This window comes from Anoplolepis gracilipes, chromosome 9 (genome assembly GCF_047496725.1).
Source record: "Anoplolepis gracilipes chromosome 9, ASM4749672v1, whole genome shotgun sequence".
NCBI lineage: Eukaryota > Metazoa > Arthropoda > Insecta > Hymenoptera > Formicidae > Anoplolepis > Anoplolepis gracilipes.
In genome coordinates this window covers 372577-397248 of record NC_132978.1, presented here as the reverse complement: position 1 = coordinate 397248, position 24672 = coordinate 372577, and the positions used below count along the sequence as shown (strand labels likewise).

Below are 24672 nucleotides of genomic sequence, written 5' to 3'. Positions count from 1 at the left end.
TGTTTTTCAGCAATTCCATTTTTAATTAAATACATAATTTAAAAAATCCATCCATACACTACGCGAAAAAATTAAAGGGCTGCTTTCTTTTTATATAAAAAAAGCTAATTTTTAAACAGTTACAACTTTCTTAAAAATAATCGGATAAAATCAATAAAAAAGCGTTTCAAAGCTTGAAGTTTCTAGTTTTAGAATCTTTAAATAAATTTCAATTTTTTCTATTCATTACAAAATTACATTTTAAGAAAGCGACATCCGCCGATTGAACAAATTTTTCAAAAGTTTGTCCAAGAGAGAATACCGGATTAAAAAAAAATCCTAGCACGATTGCATTAATTTTATGTTAAAGAGTAGAGTTTTAGTTTTAATTTCTTTTTTTTCAACGAATATTCTATGATATTTTCGCCGAGATATTCGTTATTAAAGCAAAATCGAGCTGTTGACTTTAAATGCTTACAACTAGTGACAAAATGACCGTAGAATAATCATTAAAAAGTAATGTAAAAACAATGCAATTTTGTAACAAGTAGAAAGATTTGAAATTTATTTAAAGATTCTAAAACTAGAAACTTCAAGTTTTGAAACACTTTTTATTAATCTTATTCCGATTATTTTTAAGGAAGTTGCAACTACTTGAAAATTTTTTTATATAGAAAGTGGCCTTTTAATTTTTTTTACGTTTCCCCCAAGCTACGAATAAGAACATCCAATTAGTTAATTTTTGATGAGTTTTAACTGGACGGAAATTGAGTGATACTAATTAAAATATCTCTAATGGAAACAAAATTGTAAAGATTACTAGAGAGAAATGTCGCTTAAAATATAATTTATATTTTTACGGGCGAAAAAGATTGCTCAAGTTTTTGGCAAGAAATCTCGCCCCATTTGCCAGATGGGCTTATTATCCAGCATCCTGCACTCGCGCGATGCATTTATCATCACGATCCTATACGACGTATCTATTACGATCTCATGCCAGGACATGAGTACAACGAAACAAGGTAGGGGCCGGTGTGTGGGGGTACGGACGGCCGGCGCGCGAGACAATATATACCTGACGAGGGCCTGGTGTTGCCGAACACCTGCTCCACACCGGGTCCGAGCGGACCTTTGTCCAAGGGCCGATATAAAACTCGTACACCGTTTCGGCCGCGCCAGTGGACTTTCGACAGGCGTTCAAGCTTCAAGCGCTCTGCGATAATTCTGGCATCGCACGCGGTTCGATTGAACTCGACGAGTCTCTACGAAAATAGATCGGATTCCTTGAATAAATCACGATAAATCTGTTCGTATCGTGCTAATTAGCGGTGACAAGGTGTGATAAAAATTTTTCACCGAAGAAATTCAAGATTTCAGATGAGAATTTGAAAATGTGAATCATAAAATAGAAATATTCGTTCGAGGATTTATAAAACAAAAATATACAAGAGTTTCTCCCCTCGAGGGGGAATATACGGATTGCGAAATATTAAAATTTAAAGATTTTGAACAATTCTTAAGAGAATCGAAGAATTCAGGAATCTCAGGAGATGGCGAACATACTGTGGCTACTGTTAGCGATTATCGCCACGAGCACGTTGATTGCCGGCACGCGCACGGATGAGAATCTCAGCAGTACAATCAAGCTATTGCAGGAACAAGTTACCGCGCTGTTGGAGCATCGACAACAGGATTACAACGCTTTGGAGGAGAGTCTGAAGCGATCGATGGAGAAAAACACGGAACTCATCGTCCTTAGAAATGAAGTAAAACAACTCAGGTGAGATTCAATTTGTCATCTTTTTTTTCTTTTATGGTATCGTAATATGATACATGTGATACATGAGCGTATTAAAAGTTGCCAAGTATATAAATTACGGTATCTGTTGACGAGAAGCCATAGAATTTAATTGAAGTTTAAGGATTTTCTCTTTTTTTTTTTTTTTTATTTTATAAAGCTGATTTTTTATGTACTTTGTATATAAAATCATCAAAATTACCTATTATTTAATTTTTTATATTTTTAAATTTTTGTTTTATTTATAGATATTATTGACAATTTTTATGAAATAATTGTAATGACTGTAATAAATAGTAAAACAATAAAATTTATCTGAATTTAGGTGAAAACAATAATTGGGAGATAATTGATAATAAAGTGCTAAATAATATTTAAAATAATTTTTATAATAAAAATATACAAAAATGTAGATACTTAATATTTGTATTTATATTTAAAAAAAATTGCGACAGTCAGCCTTTATATATATTGGTATGCAAAAAAAGAGATAATAATAAGGATAAGAACCCCACAAGAGTGCATATTATAATCGGCATCCCCTTGCACGTGCAGGAAGGAAGTAAATGCTCTTCGCGGCGGAAGTGGCAACGAGGCGAAGAACGAGCGATTGAGGGTGAGATGGCTTGGCAGTGCCGTGACGGAGCTGCAGAGCGAAGTCGCCGAGGTGCTCAGGACGCGGAACGCCAGCGAGGAGTTGGCCGAGCGTTCAAGGATGAGGAGCGAATTGACCTTGCTAAAGGGTGACGTCGCCGAAGTCGGCAGAAGTATACGCGATCTCGGTGGCAGAATCACCAAGATCGAGGCTATCCTTGGTACCATCAGGCTCGACATTGCTGCAACCAAGGAACGCGCCAGTCTCCTGTCTCGCTCCTGCGCAGATGTCAGTAGTCAGGTAAGTTGGTTTTTTTCGCACAAATGTTGGAATAAGATTAATATCAAAAAAAGAAACAAAACTCACAGCGGCAGGTGATACCAATTTGCCACGGAGCTAAAAATCGAATAATGTGGAATGAAAAAAAAATTACTCGAATATTTCGGAAAACTGGATTAAATTTTCAATTCGCAACTATCCCTCGCGAAAATAGAACTTTTATTTCAATTTGAAATTTTACTCTAATTAATACATATATATATATATATATATATATATATATATATATATATATATATCGCTAAATATTTAAGATTAATTTTAATATATTTTTACGATATTTATATAAAAATTTTAAGATAATTATATCTACAAATCAAATTTTATTTTCTCTTTTACACACACACACAAACATAAGAATGAATATCTTATACAAAGTATGTGTATACGGTACATATATATATATATATATATATATATATATATATATATATCTTTGATACCGCCATCGGCGATTCTGTCGGGATTCCTAGATGCGCGCGTGCCGCTCAATGACTATAGCCGATTTTTTTCGCTCGCAACGTCTCGAGATCGATTTCGTGGTGACGGCGAGCGGCGAATGTATCCACCGCGTGTACATACGCATATACGTACACATCGAAGGGCCGAAGGCCGAAGGGCCCGGCATGCGCTCGCTCGCGCGCCAACAACGGGCGTCCGTGTAGATAACGGCTGCCGCTACCATTTAGTATTTACGGCAGGAAGAAGAAAGGGGGATGCGTGGTCGGTGCACCTGCGCTTTGCGCGGGGCGGCCAGCTGCTTGGTTCCTGTTTCTCGTTTTGCCGCTTGGCAGCTGCTTCTCCTCCTCCTCCTCGTCCCTTCCTCCTGCCCCGCCCGCGCAACGGGCCTTTGGGCCTGGACCGCACGTATGTGCCCCTCAGGCCTGCGGCTCCCCCAATTCCCCTCTTAAATACTTCCCGCCCCTTGCGCCTCGACTCTCTACCGTCACAAGAAGTTAAACGTAATATAAAATGTAAGAATAAAATTCAAAGAATGAGTGGGTTATCGGGCAGAATAATCGTGTTATAAATCGACAAATTAAAATTTAATCCGTGATTTTCCGCCTGAAATTACTTTACAATCTGACAAAGATTTACTGGAATATTATATTGTTAGATTTTTAGAGTATTTTGCTTCTAAGTAAAAGTAACGGTATTGGTGGAGCACTAATATAATATAAATATAAAATGTAAATAGAAAATATAAATATGTATACTAAATATAATATATTTATATATTAAATAAGAGACAAAGGAATAATAACTTGTAAAATTAATAACTTTCTCTGATTTCTTTAAATGTTTTTATATATTAATTAATGAGAGAATTTCAATCATTTTTTATAATAATATTTTTGTACGCGTTTATAAATTCGATCTTGATCCCACATATGAGTCTTGATCGGTAAACCTTGTGTCTGTGGTATTTGACACACGCTGGCGACCGCAGCCACACGAGTCGACAGCTGTGGACCTACTCTCACGCATTCCATAAAAGCGTGTGTATTGTACATGTATAGATACACACACTACATTATTAAGGACTGCCTGTAAAAAGTCGGTGGAGTAAAAAGAATCAGTTAGAATTTATTTTGCGAAACGAAAAAATTTTTTATGAAGTCGGATAAGATTAATAATGGTTTTACTATTCAGATTTAATTATTTACATTTAAAAAATTGTATGGCTATTTTTTAATTACCATATGTCTTGTTTAAAAAAAAAATCTCAAAATTAGAAAATAATATCACGAATCAATGTTCTGGTTCTTTATACAAAATGTGAACTTTCTTTTTCAGTTAAGCACGGTGCAGATAGAACTGAAGTCCTTGAAATGCGAGTCCACGCTTCCCGTTCAAGATCCGCAGAAGTCGGAACATCACGACAAAGCCGATCTCTTTCGTAATGAAGTGAACAGACTGCACGAAATTACGTCGGCTCGAAAACGTAGCTATTTCCACGCCTTGACTCATCGCGCACGCTTCGAGGAACGTTTGCGGAACGTCGAACGGAAGATTTCTATAGTGGCGCGAAAGCGAGCGATGATCGAAAAGCGAGTTGTGTACGAAGACCGCGAAAATCTAGAGGAACGAGTGAAGAGCCTCGAGTTGACACAGGCGGAGCTTTCGAAGAAGGTGTTCAATACCAGCCAGGATCTGGCGTCGATGAATGAACTGGACGAGTCGGTGGTGCGACTGTACGACTCGGTCCGACTGCTCGAGGAAGCTGTCTACACAAATCGTTCCGAGGTGAAACGAGAGCTGGCGAAATTAGGGATAAACGCGGCGCGAAAGGCGGCCGAACTGTCATTGACCAGAGAGGAGCTTGGTAATCTTCGGCGTGCGGTTCAGGCGTTGAGCGTAAGCGCGTCGCAACTGCAAGAAAGGAGCGATATGCAACGGAAAAGTCTGGACGCCTTGAATGAGACCCTCAGCCGGCTAGATCTCTCCCGCAACTTGGCTAAGGCGGTAAATGTCACACACGAGTTGGAACAAGTAGAGGATCAGTACCGTCTCATGGTAGATTCTCTCCCGGGCAACTGTGAAGAACGCGACGGTTTAACTCTATTAGCGCCTGGTCCCGGAACACCTTTACTGGCCTCCTGCCGCGCCGGTTGGATTGTTGTGGCTCGCAGGATTGACGGTGCGGTCGACTTTGATCGCACTTGGAACGAGTACTCGGTCGGCTTTGGTTCACCGGTCAGCGAATTCTGGTTAGGCAATGAAGCATTGCATCGGCTCACCCGTGACAATTGTAGTAGGTTACGAGTCGATCTGATCGATACCTATGGCGTGCACTGGCACGCTGAGTACGAGCATTTCACGGTCGACTCCGAGGAAACCGGTTATCGGCTCCATGTGTCCGGTTACTCGGGCAATGCGACCGATGCGCTGTCTTATCAGGATGGCATGGCGTTCAGTGCTAAGGATCGTGATATGGACATCAGCACCACCGACTGCGCGGCCAATTATCGAGGTGGATGGTGGTTCAGTCATTGCCAACACGCCAATCTCAATGGCAGATATTCTTTGGGTCTGACGTGGTTCCAATCGACTACTAACGAGTGGATGGCGGTTGCATCTTCTGAAATGTCGGTGCGACGAAAGCAGAATTGTTGACGATCTTGAAACGTTAAACGAATGAAATTATTCCTATTGAATCAGCAGAATTAAATACGGATAAGAACTTTGATAAAATTAAAAATTATTATGTGCGATTTCAGTTACGCATCTTGCAGTCAGTTAACGAGAAAACATTGTAATACCAAAGAATTAAGTATAATTTAAAGACTTTAATGTAAATATAGTGTACAGTTATGCACGATAGAGTAAACGTTGTAAACGTGGAAAGAACATATATTACTTATCATATGTATAATAATAGAAAAAGCCAATAAAAAGCCATTAATTTTACCCTCTAAATAAGTCATTGTATTAAAACACAAAAATTACACACACATAATGAAAAAAGACAATATTTTCATAGTTAATCAACTCACATTATATATTAATTATATTATAAATATATAATTAAATATATATTTAAAAAAATACTATTTAAATATTATATTTAATAATAATATTTATAACTATTAATGTAATATAATAATAATATTTAATATTTAAAACAATTTTTATTGCTTTTATATACAAGACATATGCTATAATAGTATTATTTTTCTATCTAGCGTTATTGAAGAGGAACGTCAGCTGTTGGAGGCGGAACCTTTTCAGTTTAATAATAAACTGTTATATCCTTTCACAGTTTTCACACGCAGAATTCGGACTTTATATTTGTACACAGACGTATTATTATATGCTGAATACATATTTGAAGAAGTAACTCATTGCGCAACTAAGAGAAATTTATATTGGAGTTACAAAAAAAATATTTGTATAAGATTTAAAAAAATGTATTAATTTGAATCAGCTTTATGGTACTCTTACAATTAGATTATATCAATTTTCTTATTTTATATTGCTTACAAAACTATAAAGAAAACAGAACATTAGATTGTTAATCATGATGAGATATATACAAAATTTTAATGCATAATTCACATCAAACTATTATTGTCACTGCGACCGTTTTCGAGGTGTCTCTTTGGGAATCGAGAACCTGCTGCGATTTGCATTTCTTCTCGTGCACAAACAGGCTGCCAGAGTTACCGTAGGCGGAACCGCACAGTTTGCAAACATATGGTTTTTCTCCGGTGTGAGTAAAAGTGTGGTCTTTCAGATACTTGTACCGGATGAAGGATTTGCCGCAAGTGTCGCAATGATAGTTTGCCTCGCCCGTGTGAGTCCTTAAATGATACTTCAGCCCGTTCGGGGACGCGAAGGCAATGCTACAGATGTGACAGATAAAATGCTTATCGCCTGCATGGATCTTCTCATGTCTCTTCTTGTAACTTGGAATAACGAAGCTCTTGCCACAGTATTGACAGATGTGCGGTTTAATGCCATAATGTGATTTAAGATGTAATCGTAATCCGGTCTTCGAGAGGAAATTTTTACTACAGATGTCGCAGAGATACTGTTTTATTTCATTATCACTTGACACTTCAGTACAGTGAACATTTGTATCAAGTGTAACACGTTCGTTCGAAGACGTTTCTCGGATCTTAAAATCAAGATTGCTCTCATCGTTATCTTCAGGCTCCGAGTTTGCTGTCTCTTTCAAATTAAGTGTATTCTGAGATAACGTATTATACGTTTCTGAGCTTATGGCAGTTTCTGAATATGCTGTTAAAGATTTTTTTGTGGAAGACCTACTGGTGTATTTACCTTTTCTTCCTTTTGGCTTGTTGGCTTGTTCTTTCGGTGATATTACTTCCCTGAGCTGAATATATAAGCATTCTAAATTTAATTGGAAAGTTGGAGATTTTGTTTATCAACAAATAATATTTTCTCCACTTACCTGGCAATGTTTATCCTTCTCATAATATTCATGCAGTTTGTCGTTGGAGTTTTTACAAAGATTTACAAACTCATGAGCATCCTGTAATCTGACTTTGCATTTACAACATATGAACTTGGGTAAGTCATCATCTTGCAATATCTAATAGAGAAAAAAATGGCTTTTATGTAAAACACCTTTTCTTTCACTTTATCAGATTATACAACGTAAATAATTACTCACCACGATGGAACACAAATCCGCGATCTGTAACCTCAATTGTTGACATTCGCCGTCGTTGACATTATCACAGAACAAGGGTGTCACGTCGCGTTGCTCCGGTTGAAGACATAATCTACATACTTTTTGCATACTGTCTTTCTCATAAATTCCCGGCGAATTCGAGAGAAATTTTTCTGTATTGTTGAATATTGATATAACTGTCTTCTGACAAGACCATCTTAAGGTCTGCATCAGTAAACAATCTTTTAGGTTAGATTCAGTTTGCGGAGAAATTCTAACGAAAAAAAACTGTCATTCGACAAATATGTAAAGCGTTTATATAAAGCAAGAGAATAATATATTTAAAACTATTGTGCATCTCTTTAAAGAAGATATTATGTCGTTAAATGTAATGTAACATATAGCGAAAGTTAGAAAATTTAGAGGTTAAAAAAGGATCTATACTTGTAAGTGAAAAGTGAATATCACCCAGTGAGAAATGATCATCAAATCGAAATAAATTTGATATCGAATCGATGCGATTTACATCAATTCGATGTCGACTCGATAGATTCTTTCTCACTGGGCATAAGCATATATATATATAGATTTTTTTTAATTTGATTACTTTTATTGTACATTTAACCATATTAATAATTTATATATTTAACATAAATATATTTTTTTATATAAAAGAATATATTTGTGTAAAAAAGATGAAATGTTTCCACAATAACAGTCGCTTATATTTCCTTAGAACACACCAATACCTAAAAATATTGATATGTCAAAAATCTAGATCAAATTTTTTAAAATAATTTCTTAGAATATACCTATTTCCATGGATGTTTCTATTGGAAAATCTGATGATTTCAAAAGCGTGTCAGTATAATACTATTATATGCATGATCTATTTCGTACACAGTATCTTCTAAAATTTTAGTAAAAGAGCTCTCATCACTTATTATCGATTTATCAGCTATTAAACTTAAATGTAAGTTGCCTCCGTAAGTTAAAAGAGATAAGCCAAGAGCAGTTCTATCCCTGAAAATAAATTGTAAGTTATATATCTTTTTATATATCGCTATAGTATATTAATTTTTATGTTTTTATTTATTTATTATAATAAAAAGATAGAGCAGTGATGCAATACCTGTTTGGTACCCAGAAGGCAATGTTACTCAAGGAATTATTGAGAATATGAACTCTTTGTGGTCCACACATATTACTGAACGCCATCGTACTGTGACTTAAAAGAAATAGTTTCAAAATTTTCACAGGTATTATCGCGAATAGATATTTCATGATCCAAAAATTAATTAATAAGTCTGAACTTTTTCTAAGTTTATTATTTTCTTTCGTGATATCCTGAAGACGTTTAAAAAATTGAGAATTTTGATTTGGCTCGCTGAACTTTTGTCCATTCGCGTTGGAAATACAAATTCGTAGAACAGCAACTGAAAAATTGTTATCCAACGTCATATTTTCAGGCATTGCCATTCTTAACGGTAAAATGGCTGTTAATGAATCGGGTACTGGTTTATTAATCTGCAAGGATGAAACATTGTTTATGTGATAAAGAAAGAAATATCGTTTAATTAGGTAAAAATTGACAATTTTTTTCTCAATTTTTCATAAGTATAATTTTAGGTAGATTTAAATATTTTCTGAACTTGCGTGTTACTTAGAAAAATTCTGACACATATATTTACCCGTAAATGATACTTGTGTATACTAGCAGAGAAAGCTGCCAATACTACATCTTCAAATCTGGCACCTGTACTTTTTCTTATTTCGCGGACTTTCATTAAAAGCTTTTGTGATTCATCAACATCATCCTCTAACCAGTAGGATACTATTTTTTCACCTGTCTGTGGCGGACCATGTAGAGAGCTATAAAAACATATATTTATTAGAAGATAAAACTTAGTTTCAATTTATATTCTGCATATAGAATTTGTTTTATTACATATATGATGAATAAAAGTTTTATATTGATAGAATTTGATTGGGAAATTTTATTTTATAAAATCTTATCTTAGTTTTGAAATTAGAAATTTTAGCAAAATTAATTTTTATAGAATATGCGAACATTGATATATTACAGATATGTACTTTTCGTCCATGCTACGAGCATCCTGCTCAGTCAAACATTTTGGAGCAGAAAGAATAATCATCATCAGTCGCATGATTTTTTCAATTTTCTCGTACACTTGTTTCAAGAAGATATCCTTGAAATTCAACCACATATGATTGATGGATATTTTTGGTTGCTGTTTTATAGAATCGATCGTTTTAAAATATTTCAATGATGCAACAAGATGGCTTCGTAAATCTTTCAATACTCGTGACAGTATCACGTAAGGCATAGATATGGCGAGAATATCCTTTTCATAAGATTGTACACTTTCCTTATTCAAATTTCTTGTTTTATTTGAGAGACTGTTCTCCGAATTACGCAATGGCGAAATAAAGTCTTTGAAATTTGTTTTATTTGGATTAATCGAGATAGTATTTTCGATTTCTATTTTCATTTCGTCCTCGTCAGTAATCGCTTTGAACAATTTCAGAAGAGCTACCCCATCGCCCAGAGAATGATGGACGCGAAATATCATAGGAATCTTACAAGCATTGGTGTTGAAGCACTCTTCCAGAGATAAACGGCCTTCTTCGACGCGAGATCTGGATCTTGGACAACGTTTCCCGACAAGAATCTCCCAGGCGGCTGTGTGATCATCGGGCAACGATTTATTGCATATACTTCCTAAGTTTTTCCTAAACGATTCACTAGATACATCCTCGCAAGATCCATCGCAATCAGCGTTTTCGCATTCCAGCCATCTGATCCTATTTTTCAGATCGATCTCTTCGTTTCGCTCCCAAAAGTAGTAACCAAACTTTTGACTTCGGAGATAAAATAATTTTTCAAACGTCGTACCAGCAGCCTTTGAAACGATGCGATCATTCACTAGGTTCTTGAAATCTTCCAGAAAAATTGTTTCCGAGTTTTGCTTGACCTTCTCTAGGATCATTAAGATATTAATAACGGATAAAGAAGTATCTTCAATGGCCCATATATAATCCGTGCCTTTCAAGAGACCAGCAAACTTATTTTTAAACTGGATTCTTAAAACGATTTCGACCAGACAGCGATAAATGTATAAGAAATTCAAAGTGATAAGGATAAATGGAATAAACAAATAAGCACAGATAATTCTTAATGATTCCTGTAATTTCTGACGCCTGAGTCCATTTAAAATAATTGTATTAGATCTTTCAAATTGCATTCTGTTTACGATTTTAAATTATTGACTAATTTTAAATTTTAATTGATTAATTAATAACTTTTAATCAATTTCATTAATTAAAATAAAATAAAAATTTAAAGCCTTCAATTTGATTTCTTAAAATACGTAGTATTTTAAGTTTCACTGTTATCTGAAAAAAATTACTTTTTTAAGAATATATTTATAAAAATAATATTATTCGAGTCACACACACAGTGATTGAGTTACTTACAATTTATAAGAAGAACTTTCTATTACTTACTGTTAGCAGCATATGCCACCGAACGGGCAAACATGTTATTCATGTAGGGAAGCCATAAATCTTTTGTCTACCTTCGCAATCAGATTGTAACTAAATTCCCCTTAATTGTCTTATTTTTTTACTGAGTTTATAATTGTGATGTAATCTTACCTAAGTTATACGTAATTGCATTTCTGTTCTAATACATTAATAACGTGCATTCGTTTAACATTTATTTTTTTTTTAAATTAGTCATATAGTTTATCTCACAAAAAAATTTTATTTTTTAAATAATTTTTAGTATTTTTTTTTAGGTTTGCGATAGTTTTAAATTTTAAGTCATATAAATTACTTATATAATGCATATTTTAACTCTTAGGTTTTATTTGTTAGTATCCAGCATTTTCTACAGATTTTTTCAGTATTTTCGTCAGAGTTTACGATGATGTTTCCAGCGAGGTTGAGCAATTTCTGTTGCAAAGTATCAACCTATAGTACACATGTAAGTTTTAAAGCATTCGTTGAAATATTTTGCAATAAAATATCACACATGCGAGTGCGAGTTACGATTTAATTTAAATCATGAGATCGTCAATCGTGACACGTGACGTGATAAAAATATGTTTAATTTGGCATAAGTTATAATATTAGGCATATTACAAAAATATGACATTATAGTGAAAAAAAAAGATATCTCGCTGTTCATGATAATTTTATATGTATTGTTGTACTTGCAATTATACTTGCAATGACATTTAAGAAAACTTAAACATACAAACCTCTTTCTGTTTTTCTTTCATTTTGTAATTCATAGAATTAATTTGCTTCTTCAAACGGTCGTTTTGCAATAACAAAGTGTCATATCTAAAATGTAATATAACATAAAGATGTAAAAGTATATAAAAATATAATAATAATATAAAAATTTATAATAACATAAAAATTTAACAATGATACAAGAGAACAAATTAAAATACATATTATTAGAAGAAATTACTTTTGATGCCACGTTCTCTGCACTTGTCTCTTTAAAGCTTCTGGTAATATATCAATAGAACCAAGTTGAACGTCCGTAACGCTTTGTCGAAATAAATCTAAAAAGTAAAATTTCCTCTCGAACAGAACATAGCAAAGCAAGTAAAATTAGAAGTTTTACTTACTTAACATCTGTTCGTTTCGTATTTTAGCTTTCCTTAAATCATCCGTTAAAATTTTATCGCGAGATTTCAAACTAGAATACCGCAGAAAACGGATAGCTTCTAAATCTCGCGAATATTTTAAACTTATTTCTAATTTTCTAGCGGTATCACGTATTTTATTAATTGTCGCAATATATTTTCCTTCAGGACTTTCTACATGCGTGATGCTCGACATTTGTCAATTGTAATTTAACTGACAGGAGAAAATAAAGATACATGGAAGATTCGTTCTTGTTAGCGATATTGTTTTATTGATTTCCTGCATTTTACATAATTGTGAAAAATAATCTTAAATAATTCAAAGCTCTTATTATCGTAAATTGCGTTGTGTTCTGTGTAACTTTATAATCTAACCCTGCAGTCTTAATAACTTTACTTTCTGACGTTTAAACATTTCTATTCTAAATGTTCTGTGAATATTAAATATATTAAATCTTTGGGCAGTAAGTACTATATAAGTCGCATGTGAATGGGAGATACATACATCATATATAAAAATAAAAACGTACATCACAGATTTTCGCAGTGCAAATATTGTAACAAAACATCTAAAACTCTTATTCGGACATATTTATGTAATATAATGTTATTTCGTTAATGGACATGGTTTTGAAATATATTTTTTAAAACTTTGGTGTACATTTCTTAAATGATCTCGCGATCGATCTCTGGTATCTTCCAATACAGTAAGTAATGCTTCTCTAGTCTCGTTTGTTAAGGCCTCATTAAATCGTTTCATAAGTGCCATATCTATTTGTGGCACACCATCCAGATCTTCAGCAATTTCCTTCACTGTCGTTACATCTATAGTTAAAGATTTTAAATCAGAGCCCTTTGATTGTCTGTAAATTATTTATATCAATATTGATATATGAAATTAATTTTAAAATATATTTGATTTATATTTATAGTTTTTACTTATGTAAATACCTATGTATATTTTGCAAAAATCTCTCTAGTCTTAAACTTTATTAATATTTAATTTAATTATATTTTTATACTATATTTTATATACAAATGTATGTATTAATGTATGATTTTAATCTTATATTAGTGTAAGTTGTGAGAGACTTACGATTGAGTCAATTCCTTAGAAATAAACTCTGAACAAGTTTTATACAACTTCAAACACTCCAAACTGTTGTAAAGATTGCATCGTTGGAGGTATCTCTCAAAAATTTGTCTACCTTTTGGATGAGATAAAGTCTTATTTATATTATCTGTAATTTGATCTAACTGTTCAGTTGTTAAACCAGTTGTACATTTTCCAATACAGCCAATTGTTTGAGCCGACGATGAAGCTTGCATGTTTCATTACGCTGTCAAGAGAATTGTAGACCAATATTTCTCTTAAATTATCCTTTTTCACCTTGGGATTAAAATACCCTGTAAGTAAGCAATTGTTTGAAATTAATTACAACTTTAATTGATTCTTTGAGTAAAGAATAAGAATGATAATGAATAACAAAGAAAATAGTACAAAAAATAATCTCCGTATATAATATTATATATTATATATGGGGATTATTACATTTATATCTTATTATTATAACCTTCGTGTGTAGCGGACTATCAATATCGATGATTCAAAAACATATGTTTCTGGTCGTTCAACTATCAATTTTCAATGTCATATCACAGTACAAGACATACGTACACTGTACGACGTACACAATATATGTACATATAAGCAGAGAGAAGCCTGCGAGGGGTCATGCCGCCGTTTTTTAGGGAACGCTTTTTCCCCGCCGTACAGTGGCGCTAACTAGATCCACTTTCCAGTGCCACGGTAAAACGATCGATTGGTTCGAGTCCGTGCTAGATCCATAATTGTGGATCTCAAGTACGAAATATATATATATATGACCCCTCTCGGGCTTCTCTCTGCATATATATCCATGAAAAAACGGCAAGCGGCAAGAGCGCAAAAGCGGGAGCGCAGTTATTAGTAGAGAAAACAAAATTTAAAGAGATCTGAATGTATAGAAATAAATATAAAGTTTTGAAAGTAAAGTTACGTAAGTACACTTTAAATATATATATATATATATATATATATATATATATATATATATATATATAATTTATTTTAATATAACATATTTTTGCACTTATAAAATAAGATATTAGTAAAGTATATTTATTATTTTAAATAATGAAAAAATATTTTATTTAGTATTTGATTTTGAGAGACAAGAGAGGGAAAGAGAAGGAGAAAACCTTAGGTAAAGTATATACATAAATTAAGCGGTGATAAACAGCAAAAATGTAATAAAAATATAATTCCGTTTTATATCAATCATTTATTTTCTCCATACAAATTATAAACATGTTTTTCAAATACTGTACATATATACTGAGTTCTATTATACTTTTAAACCTCTAATTTTAATGATATATCATTTTATTTATTTTCATTTAATCATTAAAACAACTACTTTGATCCTCATTTCGTTTCATTTATGATAATATACAGGTAGATCTTATTTCCTTTTTTTTCCTCCAATCAATATTTTTTATTTCATCTTTACGATCAAGCTCAATTCTTTGATATGGCAGTTCCAGGATATGAATAAATACAAGAATTTCAAATTTAAAAGATGCAATTCCTCTAATTTTTCGAATTAGTTATGACCAATTATTTTTGTAGTTAATATCTTCATAGAGATAAAAGAAATATATTGTTTAAAACATAATTAAAAGTTTGTTTTGCTTTTTCATAATATTTATCGATCAAAATGTTAAGAAATAAAATTATTAATTATAAATTGTTAAATACATATATACAGTGTCCCATTTTTTTAAATATGCTGAAATGTAGTTTTCTTTAAAAACGCGATGTTTTTGATATATTTGAACATTTTTATAAAAATGGCAACTCCTGTATATGATTTTTGATTATAATAAAAAAATTATGAAAAATATATTTCATAAAATAAGAAGTACATATTTCTCTTATTGTTAATCAAAAATGTATACTTAATATAATATATGTATATGTATAAATAGACAAATAAAATATATTATCCACAATTTGAATAAGTGTTTTGTTTCTTAATTTTTGTATATAAATATAATTTATAATATATACACATATAACACTTTGTAATTGAACGTTTAGTGCTGCCTTGTTATATAAACATACAGAATTAAATATGATAATGAAAGTTGATCAAACTCTATTCACCTATATCAAAATGTCTGTAAGAAACCTTATAGAAGAAATCTCTATGAAAATATTAATTTTTGCATGTTTACTGTTTCGAAGCGTGGAACTGGATTTATAATGAGTTGCAAACAAAAGTTTTTCTTTCGCGAGAGTACTTATTACAGAAATGTAACTGCTGGAACTTGAACAATTTTCTCATGGTCTTTGTGTAAATATATACAAAGATATTTAACAAATTTGAATCAATCGATCGATCATATCGTATATATTGTGTACAGTGCAAGTTATCTCTTTTTCTTCTTTTTCTTAATCTACTTCTGCATAGTTTTGTATCTTTTTGTCGGGCCTCGATTTTCGATATCATCAATATAGAGTGAAAGAGTACTATTTTCTATCTTCACAGAAGACATAGATAAATATATATTTTCATAATCTTTTCTTATAAATGTAATTCGCTTACTTTTAAAATTATTACGCATAAATGTCAATAATATTAATGTCTGTGCTTTTTTTCAATTTCATTTCTTTTTTTTAAATTTTCATACAAAATAAAAACCTACACGATCAAAATCTTATGAGTATCTTCCAAAGATATTGCGCAGTTTTGAAAATAACAATACATACAATTAAGCAACTTGATATGTAACCACGAGACGCTGTCTTGTTCATCAGAGAGATGTAACGTTGTAAAAACATTACATGTGTTATATGTATTTATTGAAATGACTAAAATTGTAAAATTGTAAAATAAAATATTTTATTTTCAATAGATACATTAAAACAAAATATTATTGAGAGAGGAAAAAAGTATATAAAGCGTGATCGTGGTTACAATTCCAATTTTATATGCAAGCGATTTTGCAAAAAATCACAATTTATGTTGTCAAAAGAATATAAGTAATAAAAAAACAATATGAGATGAATTACTATTAGCTATTAGTGTTCATTTGAGAAAAATATTATGGAGAATCACACTCAAGAATCATACAAATGGATATATCATTAAAGAGTAAAGAAAAGAGAGAGTTACTCTCTTATTTATTTTTTGTATCCCTTTTTTTATTTCCGAGAGTTACTTTCAAATGAACACTAAGTTTACGAAAAAAAAAGAAAAAAAACGGTAACAATAAGTAAAAGATATATGAAAGCTGCCAGTTAAAAAAAACATTCACGTATCAATTAAATATAAATTCCTTTCTACTCCAGTCAACCATATAGTAAATTCACTTTTCACCCCAAATAAAAAGCGACATATTTCTGACTAAAAGAGATCAAGATACATTGCCACTTGTTCCATAAAAGTTAATTAAAGTAAGAATACAGTAAATAATATTATCTTCTTAAATATACACAATCTTTCCTTGCTTATATTTTACTGCTCGATAGGCAAGTTCTGTTTCGGGAACACACAACAGATCGGATTACAAAATAAGTAAAAATTTTCTGTGCCTTTATACACGTAGTTATCTTATATGAAAGATATGCGATTAAATAAAGTCAACTGCAGGGTATGGTCCTCTACTCGTTTAAACAATTGCCACTGAATTTATGAAAAATCTCTGTATGTAAGTTTTCTATGGTCCATGTATGAGAGAAACACATAAATTATATTATTAAGTACGAAATATTTTTGCAGTGTGTGAGGCATTGGTCTTATCAATGCTCTGTAAAATACTTTTAACTTACAGAGATTTGCAGAGTTGTATTGAAATCAGAATAATATATAGTATGCAAATATCAATGTTTCATGCCACTATGACAATTGCCAATGTGTATATATGTACGTATGTACGTATGTACGTATGTACGTATGTACGTATGTACGTATGTACGTATGTACGTATGTACGTATGTACGTATGTATGTATGTACGTATGTATGTATGTATGTATGTATGTATGTATGTATGTATGTATGTATGTATGTATGTATGTATGTATGTATGTATGTATGTATGTATGTGTGTATATATATATGTTGTGTGTGTGTGTGTGTGCGTGCGTATGTGTGCTTCTTACATTTTTCGAGATAGATTTCAATACACTCTTGGTGAAAAATGCCAAGGTCAGGTTTCAGAGAGATCTAAGTCCTTATCACATAGCTATATCCCATGATGGTGGCCTATTCTTCTATCTGTAAACGGTGTAATCTGATATATCGCTTGGTAAATGTGTAGTAGAAAGATAAAAACAAACAAAGTACACTAAATAAGAAAAAATCATTCATCAGTAAGAACTATAGAAAATGATCTTAAAATACAAAATAAGGCGATTATAAGAAATACAAACACATCCCTCTAACCTAAAGTGTGTCGCTGCCTAATAAGAGTGGGTGGGTTTGCACATTAAAGTGCGTTTAAAAAGATCAAATTTTAAAATTATATAAAAATGATCATGATCCTTTTTTTTCGACCAATCATTGAAGGTTAATGGTCGTTGCAGCAAAAGTTTTCACAGTGATAATAATTCTTGTGTGAGTATGAAAAACATTTTTTTACAATAAAGCTTAAAGAAATACATTGTTGATGCACGATGTTTCGTTTTTCTTGTGTGTTTTTGATCTAATTCTGATCAAAAGAATATAATCATAATGTAATAATTACGTCGTAATTTAACGATACTTAAAATGTCATAATGGCATATCTCTCGGTCAAACCTCCGTTTTCTTTAAAACTTAGAAATCACTTAGATAACTTTATACACGTTCATTTATAACAATGTAAATCGTAATCATTGCATTAATATTTAACATATATATTCTTATACATAATAATATATGTATATCTGTGTGTGGATGTCTTGTCTCGGTTCTTTATCGTCTAATTTAATAATAAAACTATAATACTAAATCATGTTGGGGTACCATGCCTTTCCGAGATCAGAGTCTGTTTCTTTGTTTTCTTGCTCTTGTTGCATTGCTTATACCACTTTACATAGTTTTATACCAAAATTTATTGTCAATTTTAACTTAATTTATTGTATCCTCTTCATTAAAATCTCGACGAATTCGCCGATTAAATGGATGATGTGTGATTGCGCGATCATAAAATATATATGCGATATTTTTTTATATCTATTTTATTATAAAATTTATAACTGCGATATATCTTAAAGACATTGTCTCTAGCGCATCTGCAAGAATTTCTTCTTACAATACGTCACAAATACTTAGAGACGTAATACTAGAGACGTAAAGTTATTAAAAGTATAAACTTTGAATCAAACTCAAGCTCGGGCTGGCCAGTACTCTATTATACGCGCGTGTGCGTGTGCGTGTGTGTGTGTATATGTGTAAGGCCCTTTTTAAGGAGTTTCAAGGAAAACGTTCGCAACATATTTTATCTATTTTATTTTGCAGCGTTATGACAGTTATGCAATTTCTAGGAGATAAAAATGAAATTTTAAGGATTCAAAATATTTATTATATATCTATTAATACTTAGGTTTCTTATCTTTAATTAAATTTCTCAGCTTTAACTTTGTCCCTTGACATTCACAATCGTTTGCAAGCGATTGAGATGTCTAATTCCTGAGCAAAACTCATTTTTCAATACAACTAAATTTTTCTTTGGATAATATTCAAATTTATTAAAAAATTAACATATTTATCATTAAAAAATTCGTATACAAGAGTATATTTGAGTGCAGACAAAATTATACCATACTAATGGTTTAATTTAATTATCCAGGTCAGTTTTTCAAGGATGTATACTCTATATGTAACACTCATTAATTGCCCAATATTTACATTTGTTTATACAATGACTTTTCTAACATCGTCGGTCGAATATTTTCCATAGAAACTCACCCAACTGTGGACGTGAAAATATTTCTGTTTAAGTGAAAGCATGTTGTGTCATATCAACGTATTCACGCAACATGTCGCGCGCAATGCACAATCGATTTTTTCAATTCTAAATTTTTCTTTATTCTGCACGAGTTGTTTTTCTTTAGTTAAGTTTCTCTTATCTCTTGTGCTGCTTCCTCATTATATTACATTACATTTGCCTTAGAATGAGAAAACGAATAAAAGATAGAGTGCATTTTAGAATAGAGAAAATCGATTGAGATGTGTGTGTGTGTGTGTGTGTGTGTGTATATTTTCATCGTGTCATTGTGTTATGTGTATATATACTTATGGATGATCTTCATGTGATCTTATGTGGTAGGCACTGATGGGGGTGGATGGCTGCATGGCGAGCAGGTTCAAGCAGGCTAGTCTTGGACCAATCTGTATATGTGATGCTGAGCACCGTGTTCAGACGTCGATACTTCGAACACGTATGCTGTGCACAATAATGTTTCCTGCGTATCCCTGTTCGTGACAACCTGAGAAGGTAAGAGATAAAAATGAGAAAAATTTCATTGCGATCCACCATTTATTCTATAATTTTTATAACGCAAATTTATAACTACTTATAACTCTGATTTTTTTCTGTAAGATATTATATTTTATTTGATATAAAATCAAATATATTATAAACAAATAATAGTTATAATACTTGAAAATCGTATACTTGATCGAATACTCGAATAATCGAATACTTGATTTCAATAGAATACTCTTTTATGTATTTTAATTGTAAAGAATTATAAGAATTATTAGACCAAAAACATTAATCTTAAATTAATAAGATTTGTCAGCGTACTTTGACGATACACGCGCAATTTGACTTAAAAAAATGAATAAATAAATGTCTGTTTGACTGTATAAATATATACATATTATATATGATAGAATGACTTAGTATTTTAAATATCAATTTAAAGATATAAACGATATTATAAGAATTAACACATGACAATAATGTCAACGTACCTGGAGGATGGTGAAGTTCTCGAGAACGCTGTTCATCATGTACTTCTCTGGCAGGTGCTTCAGTTTGTGGATGAAATTAATCATATACTCGCACATAGGTGAACGGCTAATACGGTAAACGAACCTGCCATTTTCAAACCTGGCATACTCCGTTTCCACCTTTTCCACCACCTGCTTTCCGAATGAGCACACTTTCGTCGAACACGTTATCGTCATGTTCTCGTTGCTCTCGTATCTATCGCAATACAAAATACAATGCAAATATTTCACGTCAGACTAAAATCATATGAACAATGAAAAGGCATATATATATATATATATATGCGCCTTTATCTATATATATATATAAATATATATAATATACTCACTGGCTCGTGACGCCGTAGAATGCTCCAGCTTCGTCTTGGATGTTACTATTGAGATCAGCCCAAAACTTAACGAGAAAGAAAGCTGCCTGTGGTCCTTTTTCATAAAGTTCCTTGAGACCGCCCTTCTTTTCGGGGAATTTGTCGTATATCTGCTTAACATCGACTGCTTCTAGCAGCGGGTCCGCATAAGTTGTGGAACTTCCTATATGGACGAATAGGTGTTTGTGGTACTAAAAAACAAAAGAGAAAAATTCACTTGTGAGACATTTATATCGTAATTTCTATAAAGTCATCAATTATCTATCTAAAAAACTGAACAGCAAATATTTTACTGATATTATAGTTGATCAAAGCAACGACTTTTTTTTATATAGAACCAGCATCTAATCTCGAGTTTTTAATTTAATCATTTACAATTAATTTTTCATAATTTCTTAACTGTTATATTTTTTATCAGATTAATATATGCATTTTTGACGATATAATATTTTGAAAAAAGAAAAAAAATATATATATATATATATAGCTTGCATTTTTCATATCAAGGTGTACAGTTGGATTATTTCGAAATCTTCTCTAATTAGATCTTATTCCTCTATCACTCGCTAGGCACTACCCACAATGTCCTGGTCTCTTTGCTGCTCCATGTAGGCCGAGAACTCGACAAGCCTGAGTTTGTGAGTTGCGATGGCGCGTCCTTCCCATGGCGGTGGAGGTTGTGCCTGGACTATGTCACCGCTCGAGACTGCTGTCGCCGGTTTCCCGGTGTAGGGAGGTTGAGGGAACGGCTTGACATCCTGGGACGTTCCAGGCTGTAGGCCTGGTTGCCAAAATTGCTGAAAATATTGCGTAATGAGTTTACAACACGTTAATTAACGATTAGCCAATATCGCAATTAATGTTTATTAATAATGATTCGTTTATTGTTATTTGATTAATATAAAATAATTGATATTTTAATTATCAAGTTAGCGTCAGATCTGTAAATAACAATACGATTATATTATATAATCGCGTTCGTATTAATACAAAATAAATAAATTTAATATTGAGAACACAGTTAAGCAAAGAAGTTAATGAATTTATTTTGTCAGATTATTAAAAAAACTTAAACGTGTATTTTCACAATTTTCTTGAATAAATAAATAATTTTATTAGGTACATTATAATTTGTATATAAATATAGCATATAAATATTATTTTTCTCTTAAATTTTTTAATAATTTTTTTAGAAATATCATGTTTAAATATTTCGGTAAAAAAAAAAAGAAGAATTCACAAAATCTTTTTGTTTTCCGTAAGCCATTGAGCCATCGGGCGAGGAACGAGCGATAGGAAACGAAATCAACGAACACAAGTAATAATAAAGAACAACAACAACACAACAACAACAAAATACTAATGTTATTATGTAAAGAGAAAAAAAAGAGAAATAATTTTGATAAGCCACAACGACATTTCTCGTTATGCACATTTGTCTAATGTATACATACATATATGTATGTAAACATATACGTGTGTGTGTGTGTGTGTGTGTGTGTGTGTGTGTGTGTGTGTGTGTGTGTGTGTGTGTTTGACACCTAGATGATATATATATATATATATATATATAAGATTAGAGCGACGGACAAATTCAACAATACACAACAAGGGCCCCCAGGGTCAACGTAGCAGCAGCAGAGAGCCAGGGGGTGTGTCACTTTTGCCAGGGATGGTTAGTTTTTGACGCAAAAGCCTTCGCGCGATGAAGAAAAGAAAGTTTGCAGTTGATGTTACAGAAAAACACACTTTTCTTCCGCTGTTTATTTTTGCTCTTTCTTAAATCAGAGGTATGAAAAAAGCATGAAAGAACAAAACAGCAAAACAGCAAAAATATAATTAAAAAAGAAATGAGAAAGCTAACTTTTTCTTACCGCTTATAATCGATCAATATTTATTATTTTTTTCTCTTTTTTTATACAAAAAATGAGATAAAAACTACGTAGTTAAATTTGATCTCGAAGTCTAAAAGTGTTTACAATATTAAGACAAGTTGTTAATTTTTTTTGTCGCGTTGTTTAATCAAAAGTAATTTCACCCTATTTAATGATGCTAAAAATTGTACATTATTATACTATTACTTTATATGTAAGAATTAATGCTGAATATCTTTAACGAGATCAAATAGATTGTCAATAATGCATGTTGTTTCTATAAATGCAACATTGTTAAGTCAATGCCATTCGTTATAATCCTCTGGCATATCATTTTAATGATATTTTATGATGTGGCACTGATATCTCAAACTCTCGTGAAAAGCACAAAAAAACTGATTGTCAGTCGGCAAACCACACGGTACTGATTGCCATCATTAAACAATTAGCTGTTATGGGCGAAGCGGTTAGAAACAAGTCACGAACTTCAAAAGAAGAAGCCAAATCGAGAATACTGATAACAAAAATAAAATATCCTCAAAGACGACGAGACATTTTATGTCTTGCATTTTCATCTGTATGAGTGATAGCACTTAAATTCAGAATGGTTTCTCCCTAAATGCATAACAAAAATATATCATTTATTAGTCACTGATACCGCAAAGTCGTTTCTTTTTATTTGAATAAATGATAACTGTCAATTTATATCAATTCTTTTATCGTTACCTTTTCGTAAAAAATTAATTATATTTTCTAAAAATTAAAATATTTCGAAATTATCTTAGAACCATATCCCTGGTAATTCAGTTTTACGAAGTGAATTCAATTTCAGAATTTTATGAAGTGTGTAATAGATCTTTGATGACAATAACGAGTTCAACTGCATTTTCAGCGCTTAATAAATCGATTCAAGAGAATCTATAATTAAAAAAAATTTATAAAGTGGAAGAAATCGAAATTGTTTGTTTCATTTAAAAGTGACTCCGTCATGCGAAACCAGTATCGTGGTGATTAACTTAATTACTCTGTACTTCACGGCGTCTCGTCGTCTCACCCTAAAGCTCGTGGCTCTTTTGAAAAGAAAAAGACCTATAAAAAAAAAAAAGAAATAAAAAAAAATGTCTCAAGGGGTTTCTTTTTCCGACATCAGGACTTACCGCTCCGGGATAGGAGACAGGGGTGGAAGCAAGGGCAAGGGGCCCCACAAGAGCGGGGGGCATCTTGTTGTGTATCGCACTTCCAGCTGATACTATCTGGGCGCTTGACATGCTCGACATTGTCTGGAGTGTCTTCTCCTTGGTGGCATTATCCTGACAAATTTTCAGACCGATTACCACGTTATGCCAAACGAAATATTATTATATTATCGATCTTATCAGAGATTGACTATCATATTATCTGCTTATATTTTTTTTAATTATAAGCACTACGTTGAAAAGTCGTCGAGACTTCATGGATTCTAAAATGGATAAATATAAGTTAGATTGTGCTCCAAAATTGCTAGAACAAATTTTATTTATAACAAATCGATTTGACATGTTTTTTTATTAAAAAATATATTTCGACGAAAGCCGGTAGGCAATTTCTTAATGCAATATTTTTGTAATAAAATTGCGAATATTGAAAATTCTGAAAATTCTGAAAAAGAAAAACTTATTTTGCAATATATATAAGCTTTTTATTTTTAAATTATTTTTAAATAAATAAAAACATTTAATATCTGCGTTGATTTAGAAATAGATTAAGAATAAATCGATTTCGAATTGGTAAGAGAACATGTTATTTAAGTTTTAAGATACGATTATTTAACATAAAAATTGTATATTTTTTTTCTACAAAAAAATATA

General features: G+C 32.0%; 6 protein-coding genes across 20 annotated transcripts in view; 1 reads left to right on the top strand and 5 right to left on the bottom strand.

Annotated features, from left to right (window-relative positions):
- Nucleotides 1-218: 218 nt before the first annotated feature.
- LOC140669410 (protein scabrous) lies at nt 219-6130 on the top strand. Its single transcript, XM_072899229.1, has 3 exons — nt 219-1759; nt 2333-2672; nt 4509-6130. Exons 1-3 carry the CDS (start codon nt 1530-1532, stop codon nt 5826-5828), a joined length of 1890 nt encoding a protein of 629 aa, XP_072755330.1. The 5' UTR covers nt 219-1529; the 3' UTR covers nt 5829-6130.
- A 193-nt stretch (nt 6131-6323) lies between these two features.
- On the bottom strand, nt 6324-8237 carry LOC140669420 (uncharacterized). Its single transcript, XM_072899258.1, has 3 exons — nt 7852-8237; nt 7630-7770; nt 6324-7551 (listed from the first exon to the last, which is right to left on the bottom strand). Exons 1-3 carry the CDS (start codon nt 8080-8082, stop codon nt 6772-6774), a joined length of 1152 nt encoding a protein of 383 aa, XP_072755359.1. The 5' UTR covers nt 8083-8237; the 3' UTR covers nt 6324-6771.
- A 208-nt stretch (nt 8238-8445) lies between these two features.
- On the bottom strand, nt 8446-11469 carry LOC140669409 (uncharacterized). Its single transcript, XM_072899228.1, has 6 exons — nt 11380-11469; nt 9946-11268; nt 9543-9723; nt 8984-9378; nt 8664-8874; nt 8446-8600 (listed from the first exon to the last, which is right to left on the bottom strand). Exons 2-5 carry the CDS (start codon nt 11115-11117, stop codon nt 8703-8705), a joined length of 1920 nt encoding a protein of 639 aa, XP_072755329.1. The 5' UTR covers nt 11118-11268; nt 11380-11469; the 3' UTR covers nt 8446-8600; nt 8664-8702.
- A 264-nt stretch (nt 11470-11733) lies between these two features.
- Nucleotides 11734-12732, bottom strand: LOC140669209 (uncharacterized). Its single transcript, XM_072898830.1, has 4 exons — nt 12519-12732; nt 12356-12452; nt 12138-12222; nt 11734-11847 (listed from the first exon to the last, which is right to left on the bottom strand). Exons 1-4 carry the CDS (start codon nt 12730-12732, stop codon nt 11734-11736), a joined length of 510 nt encoding a protein of 169 aa, XP_072754931.1.
- A 53-nt stretch (nt 12733-12785) lies between these two features.
- On the bottom strand, nt 12786-14253 carry LOC140669426 (uncharacterized). 2 transcript variants are annotated; one of them, XM_072899265.1, is made up of 3 exons: nt 14111-14253; nt 13633-13943; nt 12786-13399 (listed from the first exon to the last, which is right to left on the bottom strand). In XM_072899265.1, the coding sequence occupies exons 2-3, from the start codon at nt 13863-13865 to the stop codon at nt 13144-13146; spliced, it is 489 nt and encodes a 162-aa protein (XP_072755366.1). In that variant the 5' UTR covers nt 13866-13943; nt 14111-14253; the 3' UTR covers nt 12786-13143. The 2 variants fall into 2 exon arrangements, with proteins under 2 accessions (XP_072755366.1, XP_072755367.1); XM_072899266.1 differs by having other exon boundaries at nt 14089-14219.
- A 587-nt stretch (nt 14254-14840) lies between these two features.
- The window catches only part of Scalloped (TEA domain transcription factor 1 homolog scalloped), a 160016-nt gene continuing 150184 nt past the window's right edge, over nt 14841-24672 (bottom strand). For 13 of the 14 annotated variants that reach the window (XM_072899240.1, XM_072899236.1, XM_072899242.1 and 10 more), the window contains 5 exons: nt 23983-24135; nt 21533-21748; nt 20913-21142; nt 20545-20779; nt 14841-20054 (listed from right to left, as the gene is read on the bottom strand). In XM_072899240.1, coding sequence (XP_072755341.1) covers nt 19941-20054; nt 20545-20779; nt 20913-21142; nt 21533-21748; nt 23983-24135 — 948 coding nt within the window. In that variant the 3' untranslated portion in view covers nt 14841-19940. The remainder of the gene's footprint in view (nt 20055-20544; nt 20780-20912; nt 21143-21532; nt 21749-23982; nt 24136-24672) is intronic. The other variant, XM_072899248.1, reaches the window with a different exon arrangement.